This window comes from Garra rufa, chromosome 12 (assembly GCF_049309525.1).
Source record: "Garra rufa chromosome 12, GarRuf1.0, whole genome shotgun sequence".
Taxonomy (NCBI): Eukaryota; Metazoa; Chordata; class Actinopteri; order Cypriniformes; family Cyprinidae; genus Garra; species Garra rufa.
The window spans coordinates 11,504,882-11,515,343 of record NC_133372.1 but is presented as its reverse complement, the minus strand read 5'-3'; the positions used below and the strand labels follow the sequence as shown (position 1 = coordinate 11,515,343).

Genomic DNA, 10,462 nt, shown 5'->3' with positions numbered 1-10,462 from the left:
ATTAAATTGGCGTAACATTTACAATTTATGAGACTGGGCCTTATATTATTAGTGTTTCGATTCTCAGCCGTTGCGTTGTTACTGGTTAATCTATTCACCCGGGCTTTTACCCGCGTCTCTCATTTGTCAATCACAACCGCTGACTACCACAACAAATACACAACCTACATAGGATGTAATGTCTCTCTATCCTGCACCACAATAGGCTCTAAAAGTTGTCAATCAAAGGGTCATGCTTGCACACGCTTTCTAATTGGCCATTCAGGCCCAATGCGTTTAAAGGAGGGCGTTTTGAAAACAGCAGGTGTATTTCTGCAACAGGAAATTTAATTGGCTGACAAGTTCACATCCTTCGTTCTAATAGGTTCCCGCAGACTGTCAATCTGATAAGGGCGGGGATAAACACACTTCGCGGCCATGTTGAAATTACACTGACAGTTACTCCTTAGGAAAATCTCTGAAGTCACAAAACATTGCGGAAAATTCGTTTAAGGAGTTTTGCAGAAACACAGTTTTAGTCTGATTGGCGTCCCCTTGAGTGTTTCCTTTATTCCCATGCAATTCCTTGATCCAGGAAATGGATCAGGATGAAAGGCAGAGAAAATTAGAGGCCGGACGAGCAAAGGTAAGCGCTAACATTAGCAAAGTAACTTTACGTTGGCTAGTTGTGAATTTGAATATTCTATTGTTGTTCTTTGTGCTTGTAATTATATCAACTACCACATTTGTTTAGGTGTTTTTTCTTGCTTTAATCTGAGGTTCACTTCTATTTCGGACAGCCACAGATGTCACAGTCACTTCCATTGTTCTTGGTGCACAATGTCTTATTATAAAACTTGTTTGTATGACGAACTACTCAGCCCGACTCAATTTATCAGTGTATCCGTGCCTTACTTTCTCATAATTCAGTGTGCTGAGTATTTTATTAATATCGTTCCATAGTCATAATAGACAAAATGAGTACCGAGGCTTGGGCTCGAACTTTCTTCTCTGTGTACGTCGTTCATTTGAGCTGATTCTCTAAATCAGTCTTCCTCAGCTTGAAGTTTTGCGTTTTTTTTTTTTTAATTGTTTGCATGTAGCTTTGAGTATTTATTTGGTTTGAGTTAAAAGATTTGGGGTAAATGTGTGCTGGCTTTGAAGCAAAACTTTTTCATGCCTATGAGGCTGTTGCAAATAAAGTTATATTTGCTGAGAGGAATCTGATACAGCTCTGTCTCTAGGCAGGATCAGTGCAGTTCACAGGTATCTATGGTATATATTTAGCTCAAGAGAGCTTTTACGGGAGCTGCACTTTATCCGCAATGACATGAAAGCAGAAATGAAATGGCATCTGTTTGTTTGTTTGTTTGTTTTTACCTTCCTCCTATTAAGTACAAACGCTTCAAATTATGTAAACAACACGATACTGGATACATTCATTAACTAAATACTTTCTCATTGTTAAGTGATGATATTCAGTCCACAGAATAATACTGCCTGTTATTTATAACGAGACCTGCAGGAGGCACCACACGATTAATGAAATCAACATTGCAAGGATGAATTTCCTGGCTCATTAAATATAAAAATATGTAGTCATTTACTCACCCCATTGTCGCTTTAATCCTATATTATATTTATTTTTATGTGGACCACACACAAGTGTTCTTTAATTGTATAAAAAACTCCATAATCATCTTTTGTGTTCCATGGAAGGCAGTCATTTTTGATTTGTGACATGAGGTTGAATAATAACAAAATTGAAATCTTATTTTGAGGCAGCATTTTTTTCAGTCACACAAGAGCTTAGCTTATGTTTTTAATTCAAACTGTTATTAAACAAAAAAATTGCATTTTAAAAATATAAAAAATAAAATATTCAGCAAAACTTCATTTACATCACGCACTTGCTCTTGGGTCGCTAGAGCCATACTGTCAAACGCTAAATTTCAGCCATATGAAATGCATTAATATTCAAGCATTTAACATTAGTTCATGGGATGTGTCTGGATTGTTGTGAGTTAAATTTAGCTCAAAGATTAACCTGGTCTAGAGTGGCTTGCTAGTTGTCATGACTTTTAACTGGTCAGCAATCAACTAGAGCTGAGGACAAAAGTTTACATCCCCCTTTCAGAATCTGCAAAACAGTAATTGTTTTACCAAAATAAGAAGGATCATACAAAATGCATGATATTGTTGATTTAGTACTGACCGGAATAAGATATTTCACATAAGATGTTTGCATATAATCCACAAGAGAAAATAATAGTTGGATTTATAAAAATGACCCCGTTCAAAAGATGAATGGTCCACAGCTTTTTTTTTTTTTTTTTTTTTTTTTAACGATAGTTGTTCATGAGTCCCTTGTTTGTCCTGAACAGTTAAACTGCCTGCTGTTCTTCAGAAAAATCCTTCAGGTCCCTCAAATTCTTGCTATTTGAACACTTTCCAACAATGACTGTATGATTTTGAGATCTATATTTTCACACTGAGGACAACTGAGGGACTCACAGAAGGTTCAAACGCTCACTGATGCTTCAGAAGGAAAAACAATGCATTAAGCCTGGATTTGTGGTCCAGGGTCACATATTGTATTTTTTTTTTATGTGGACAAACACAAGTGTACTATTATTGTGTGGGGAAAAAAAGCCTTCAGTCATCTTTTGTGTTCCATGTAAGACAGTCATTATATGTAGTTTAGTAATGACACTTCACATTTTGAGTTAACACTTTTTTTTTCTTTTGTCACAAAAGATCTTGTATTTAAAAGTTTATTGAAAATGGAATGAAGTATCACCTTTTTGTCCATATTCAGTTCTAATTTGAACCATACTATGAAATCTCTTGCCATTTCAACAAATCCTGATTTGCATTTGCTAACTTCAGTTCTTTTAACACTGACATAAAAAAATCCTCATTTTATTTACAGTGGTGGTAGAACACTAGTATTTTCACCAGCTAAAAATAGTTTTAAGTCTGTTATCTTTTGCTGTAGTGTGTCAGTAGGAAATATCAATTTACGTTTTAAACACACATTTTGCAGAAACAGAGCAAACTGAGACAAACTAAATCCAGAAGAACTGTGGCAACATCTCCAAGATGCCAAGATTTGAGACCTAGGGCAAAAGCTGCTTTAAACGCAAAGGATAGTCACCAAATGTTGATTTGATTTAGTTGATAGAAGTTAATTGATAAAGAAAATCTATTTATGACATTATTTTGACAGCATTCTCGTTTTACAGCATTTTTACACAAGTCCCTAAACATTTAACAGTACTGTAGCTGTGCAGGTATGCTAGGTCTCTTGAAGCATCTTGGAGATGTTGCCACAGTTCTTCTGAATTTAGTCTGTCTCAGTTTGTTCTGTTTCGTGTCCTTCCAGACAGACTGAATGGTGATGAGTTTAGATCTCTGTGTGGAGCACTGGCTGTTGTCAGACTCCTTGTGCAAACAAAAATCTCACTGGATTATTACAATTAATGGCAAAATGGATGTTTGGAAATGTAAACTGAAATTTCCTACTGACACACTACAGCAAAAGATAGAAATAACTGATTAAAACCAGTTTTAGCTGGTGAAAACACTTGTGTTATACACCATTTTAGCTGCCAGTGGATTTTGCATTTCGCTTTTCTAGACACAGTTTGTGGCTTGTCCCCCAGGCTCTCTTCATATCAACATCTTATGTGATTTGACAGTCAGTGGACGAAACAAACTGATTCCCTACATGTTTATGAAAGCAGGTCAATGTAATCCAGTGGAATAGCCTGCTTTTTTTTTCTTTTCTTTTTTTCTTTTTTTTTTTTTTCAGGTGTATTCATACACATTCAGATCTGGGTTAGATGTTTTGTCCAGAGGGCAGCTTTAAGTTAGGTCACAGTATGCACATTTATATGAAATGTTTACGTGTATTCGCTCCTCCTCTTTATTTTTCCCTTTTATTTGGTTTTCAGTGGCTTCTACAGAGCAGAGCACATCTCTCCACTTGGTGGTCTTAATGTTTTCACAGTTGTAGACCTGCCCAGGAATCATATGGTGTTCTGTTTATTTGATGGGTTGCTGTCATGTGACTAATTTAACAGCCTTAGGGGTTTTTCTGATGTTTGTTCATAGAAGCATCATTGTCATTTTTGGATGAGCAGGGCTCATCTGAGCTGTTTTTAATCTGGAATAAGCTTCTTAAGGCAGCTGTGAGAAACATCTCTTGCAGAATTGTGCGCACCACATTTCCATGCTTGACAAAAAGGAACAGTTTTTTTTTAACCTTTTTCTCTTGCTGTTGTCTTTCATATTATGGATTACATCATCATTTGAGATGAAGATGAATTTGGCTTATTTTCTTTGGACTAATTTTGAGATGTCAGTCATACAGGACTCAGGAGATGCATCAGTTTGACTTTTGACATGGCTCATGTTTGAAGTCTAGTACAATGCTAATTCTATGTTCTTGCTATCTCATCCTAATGTACGTTTCCCTCTACCTGTCTCTCAATCTCTGGCGTAGCTTGCTCACTTTAGACAGCGCCGAGCAAAAAGCGAAAGCTCGAGCACGCAGAAAAAGACGCCGAAGAGAAAGGGCCAGACTGTCCAGGCGAATGACCGGCCAACACAAGAGCGCCACCTAGTGGAACCACAAACAGACGATTGTCATGGAGAGATCAACAAGGAACCCTCAGAGGTTTGTTTTCAATTTGAAAGAGCTATTCTGTACCGTAATGTCAATGTGCCATGCAAAAAAAGTAATTAATGCAAACTAGGGATGCACCGATACGAATCGGCCGATCATGCTTGCGCGTTTTGTCAGTAAAGCCGGTTCTGTAATCAGCGGTAAATGCCATCAGGTGCGTGATTTCACGTCGAGCTGTGTAAATCAATGTTCATTATCAGTGTGAAAGGGTGCAGCTCGTCAGTGAACAACGGCTGTGTGTAGTATATACGGCTCAACGTGAAATCACGCACCTGATGGCATTTACCGCTGATTACAGAACCGGCTTTACTGACAAAACGCGCAAGTGATCGGCCATCGGCTGACCCTGACCTCTAAACATCGGCATCGGTTATAGAAAAACCCATATCGGTCGATCTCTATTTACTTTGATCAAACTATCACAACAGTAATTTTAATGACCTCTTCTGTCAATATGACACTGGTGAATTGCAGAACTTGTGTAAGCAGAAACCATGCATTACATATTCATTTAAATGCTTTTTGTGCACATAGAAAACAAAAACAACAACTTTATTCTGCAATTTCTTCTCTTCCATGTTCACAAGATCCTTCACATTTAGTTCGATTTCAGCCAAGAATTTTCATTTTGGTGCCTCGCTAGAAGAAATAGTTGAATAATTCCATTCCATTTTTTCTGGACAAAAAGCATTATTGTAACTCTAGAATCTATAATGTCTATAATCACACATGTACAGTATTCTTTTTTTTTTTTTTTTTTAAGTTCAGAAAATGAATTCAACCAAACTGTGAAAAAGTTCTTTACATGTCATTTGGACATTAAACCTACAATGTCACATGCAAATAGCATGTGTACCTCCCTACTGCACATTTCAAATCTATAGCATGTATATCTGTGTTCCCTTCCCATCTAAAAAATAGGTCAGTTAGCATAACATGGCTAGGAGCAATGTAGTCATGGAAACATGGTAACTGTGGAAAATATGCCTGTTTGTCTGAACGTTTAGGCATCACTCAGACCTGATGGCACAGATGGCAGTGTTTCAGAGGTCCATCAGTGCAGCAGAGAGGACGATGAAAGCGATGCCCAAGAACAAAGGTCCTCTTCTGGGTCTCAGGCAGAGGGCGAACTAGCAGAAATGATTGTAGTTGCACATACTGGCAAAGAACAACTGAAGGTAAAATGTTACCCTTTAAAGAACACACAAGGTAGACCTTAGAATTGAGTTAATTTTATGCACGTTTAGGTCATTTCTGAACATCCATAAGATCAGAAGCTGAACAGGCACATTAGAAAATAAAATTTATTTTCTTTTTTTGGTCTCATGTGTTCAAAAGTATGAGAAATCTGTAACTTTAAGGAATGTCACTACTGACATTGGGGGGTATTCCATAACATTCAGTTTTTATGTGTACCACTGTTCAGAACTGTGCTAGCTAACCATGTGCTAATTAGCATCTTTGAGAATCATTTGGTGGAGTTTCGGTAGTGAGACTACGTCTAACACTCTATTCTCAGATAATGTTGTATTGAAGAGTTCACTTGAAATTTTAAGTGTGTGTCTGTGTGTGCAGCAATATGCTTTTCCATGATACAGCCTTTATCCTGAAATAGAACAGAGAAAGATTCTCTCCAAACTGGGTTACATCTGTCCGTTTGAATGGATTAATTCGTGGTCATGGTTACACACACATCTAGAAAGCTGAGGCAGAGTTCTGCTTTCTGGAGCGTAGCGTTTACCATAATTGGTTTGCATGAATTTTAGAGAATTTATTTGTTAAAGCCTTTTTTGATGGTGAAGAGGGAAAGGAAGAACCAATTAGATTTTATGGATTAGGTTAAACGTATCCTCTTTCCGTGTGTTAATTCCACTCATGGATTTAAGGTTTATGATTTCTAGCTCCAAGAAGCATAGATTTCTCGGTGCCAAAAAGTGTTTGCACTTATTCTGTGTAATGTAACTCGTTGGCTAGAGTCCAATTTAAAAATATTGTAGTTGTGAATGTTATTTACAGATTCTTAAAGTGTACTGTTGAAATTACTTAATTCTTCACACAGCAATTACAGGCTGCAGTAGAGAAACGGAATGAGATCATATCACAACTTAGTAAGAACCTACAGGTGGCACTGCAGAGCAGAGACCAGGTACAGCTGGAGGCACAGCAGCTCACTGGTCAGATTCAGGCACTACAACAGCAACTACAGCAGGTAAAGTTCATACAGTTATTTAAAAAACCTGTTCTTAGTATAGGAGTATAGGAGTCTAAATGAATGAAATGTAATACTGCTTTCAGGCTAAAGAATATCTACGTAGCAGAAGTCAAGGGTGTGTGGATATGACCCAGGCTGTTCAGCTGCATGTACAATTAGAGGAGTCACAACAGGTTAGAACACATGTCTTTTTTTAATACTTAAGCTTGTCATTGAAGCAAAATCTGCACTTTTGTTTTATACACCGTATTTTACATTTTAATTAATTTTGTTTTATAGATTACTAAGGAGCAACAGTGCCTCTTAGCTCAAAAAGAAACTGAGATCACAGACCTGCAACAGAAGCTGTGTGTCATGGAAAAATCCCTCTCTCAGTTTCAATATGCCTTTACACAGAAAAGTGCTGATCAAAAAGATCCAAGTCTTGACCAAATCAGTGGTTTAGATTTATCCACTATGTTCCAGAGTAGCAGTCCTTACTCAGACTCTGAAGCTTTAATGCAAAGCCTTAGAGCTGAGCTAGAGGAAGAGCGTAAGAACAGCCAGCGAGCTCAAGAACAAGTAGAAGCATTTCAGAAGAGGATACAGAGTCTGGAGAATGAGAAGACACTGATGGAAGCTCACCTGGCTGAAACACATGCCCAGGAAGCCCAGAAGTATAAAGCGGAGAAAGATGAACTGAACCAAGAAATGGCTAGACTAGATAACCTTGTGAAGGAGCTTCAAAATCGTCTTCACGAAGAGGAGGAGACAGGCTGCCATATGCGTTCCAAATACGAAGCTGATATTTCAAATTATGATCTCCGACTTCAAACTCTGGAGGAGGAAAGGGAATTGAATGTAGCACAGCTAACTGAAGTCCATGAGGCTGCTCTTAGTCGCTTGAAGAAGGAGCATGCTGATGAGATCTATCGCATCCAGGAGCTGCTAAACCAGGCCCAAAGTCATACTGATTCTCATCATAATGTTTCCAAAGACGTTGATGCAGACATACCCTGGAACAAAGTCTCCAAAGAGCACTACAATGAGGAGACGGCCACTGAGAGTGCTGTCAGAGATAACTATAGTTTTGACATCTCTGCAGGTGGTTTCCAGGATGTTCTCATGGAGCGTTACTTGGCCTCTGAAGGCCCTCAAGAAAGCTCATTACTTGAAGAAAGTATGGAGGAACATAGTCTGATTGAAAACTCTGAGACGTCCAGGTTTGAGCTAGACAGTGAGGTCATATTTCATGCTGCAGATATCCCAAACAATGTCACATCTGATGGTGAGAAGTCAGAGCCAGGGCTATCTGTAGTTCATGGCATTGAAGTGCCTCAACCTGATGAAATGTCCTTTACTGATGCCCATTGGCAAAACTCAACCTCAGTTGTTGAAGAGCTGAATGAGAGCTCAGACACTGTGGACTTGGCTAAAGAGCTTCTGATCCAGCAGTGCCAAGACCTGTCAGAGCAGTTAGAAGAGCGGGAACGACAGCTTGAGGTTCTTCAAGAGGAGGTCCGGCACTCTGCGGAAGAGGTAGAGGAGGCACGGGAGCGTTGGAGCAAAGCTTCAGAGGAGCTTGAGGAAGCTAAGTGGGAGCTGGAGGTGGAACGTGAGAAACGAATTCAGTGTGAGGAAGTTATTAGCCAGAAAATGCATGAAGAAGACAACCTAAAGAACATACTGAGTCACCTGCAGATCCAGAAACAGCTGCAGGACAATGAAAGCTTAATGTCTGACAACACTGATTCCAATAAATCAGTCTTTTTATCTGTAGAGGAGTTGTTAAAGGAGCTAAGGGAGGAAAATGCCCAATTGGTGCTGAAGCTCAAATATCAGGAGCAGCTAGTGAAGGAAATCCATGAGCAGAAAGCAGAACGTGACTCTACAAACAACGAGCTTTCCTCTTTGCAGGCTCAGAGAGAAGAATTTCTACTTCAGCTGGAGGAACAAAGGGAAAAAAACCAAGCTACTTCAGTGCTGCTTGGTCAAAGGACCTTGCAGGTTGACCAAGCCAATAGAGAGCTTGAAGAGCTCAAAGCTGAAGTAGAGGAGAAGGTTGGAAGGTTACAAAACTTTGAGAAAGAGAAGACAGATCTTGAATCTAAACTAATGTGCCTTAAAGAGAACCTCACCAATATGGAAGAGGAAAAAGCTACCCTTGAAAGACGCCTCCAAGCTTTGGAGGAGCAAGCAAAGAGCATGGAGAAGGCTCTAGAATCAGAACTAAAGAACTTTGAGGTTTGAATCTTAATTGCTCTTTTGAAATAGTATATATTTAATGTACGTACAGTTTTGTTTTGAGAATGTTGAAAATCTGGACTATTTAATGTCTATGACACACACATGTGGTTCTGTAAGTAACTCATGTATTTCTCTGTAGCACCAACTTGAATCAAAGGATGCAGAGCTCAAAGTAGTTAAGGACGCACAAGAAAAGGCAGAAGAGGAATATATGGAAAAGGAGAGTGCCTTAATGAAAGAGCTTATCACAGTTAAACAGGATATGGAAGAAAGACAGAAACAACACGAGGAGGAGAAGAAAATTCTGGAAGAGAAACACCAAAAAGAGGTGAGAACCAAAGTGAAAGACAAATCAAGTGAGGATAATTGAAAAATAGAGATGTGTAATTGAGTGGTTGGAAGGAGAACGAAATTGTCCATTTATAGCAATTGATATCTCATGTTTGCCTACCTCCAGGTTAAATACTTGAATGTACGCTTTGAGCGGGAACTTTCTGAGCAGTCTGCTCGTCTGGAAGATGAGCAGAAGAGACAGATCAGCTTGATTAAACAGGTTAAACAAGCTGTTTTGTTTTACTTTATTTACCATCGTAATGTGTATTCCACTCTTAACCATACTTGTCTTTGCCGACTCTGCCTATCTGCCTGTCCTAGGTCTATGAACGAGAGCATGAGAGGGAATTGACACAGCTGGCAGCCCAACATAGTGAGGAAATTGGCAGACTTAAAGATGAGCTCTCCAGGGAGCTGCAGGACGGCCTGGAGACTGCACACCAGGCTGAGCTACACCAAACACAAGTACTTGTTTAATCTCAGGTTTTTCATTTGAGTCTTGGGTATGTTTTGGAATGCAATGCTGACATGCTGTTAAATATAGCATTCAAAAATTGTATTTTACAGTTTTTGTTGTATTTTTGATCAAATAAAGGCTACCTTGGAGAGCTTTAGAGATCTTTAAAAACATTTCAACATTTCAAATCTTACTTGCCACAAACCTTTGTATTTTTAATGGTCTGTAAAATGGAATGCAGTATACCAGTGGCATTTTAATGATTTACACAAAGTATTGACATGTTTTGCTAGTTATGGTATTTGATAAATGTATAATTTAATTTAAAAATGGCAATAACTGTATGTGTGCCCAATTGAAGTGCAACCCCTGCCAATTAATGGTTTTACCCTCCATGTAAACATCACTGAAATGTAAATGCCTTTTTCTTGGTACTTTTTCTCCACACTCAGCGCAAAGTTGCTTGCATCTCTACAGCAGTACAAGCACAGGAGAATGTGTGTCTGACAAGAAATGTGTACTGCATTGCTAAAATGCCATTCTAAACATATTTTAACTGCTTTTC

General features: G+C 38.6%; 1 protein-coding gene across 1 annotated transcript in view; it reads left to right on the top strand.

Annotated features, from left to right (window-relative positions):
- Nucleotides 1-577: 577 nt before the first annotated feature.
- pcnt (pericentrin) overlaps nt 578-10,462 on the top strand; it is a 53,988-nt gene continuing 44,103 nt past the window's right edge. Inside the window, exons 1-9 of the mRNA XM_073851761.1 lie at nt 578-625; nt 4,487-4,660; nt 5,677-5,847; nt 6,729-6,878; nt 6,965-7,054; nt 7,161-9,104; nt 9,247-9,435; nt 9,565-9,660; nt 9,762-9,905. Of these exons, the coding sequence (XP_073707862.1) occupies nt 578-625; nt 4,487-4,660; nt 5,677-5,847; nt 6,729-6,878; nt 6,965-7,054; nt 7,161-9,104; nt 9,247-9,435; nt 9,565-9,660; nt 9,762-9,905 (3,006 nt within the window). The remainder of the gene's footprint in view (nt 626-4,486; nt 4,661-5,676; nt 5,848-6,728; nt 6,879-6,964; nt 7,055-7,160; nt 9,105-9,246; nt 9,436-9,564; nt 9,661-9,761; nt 9,906-10,462) is intronic.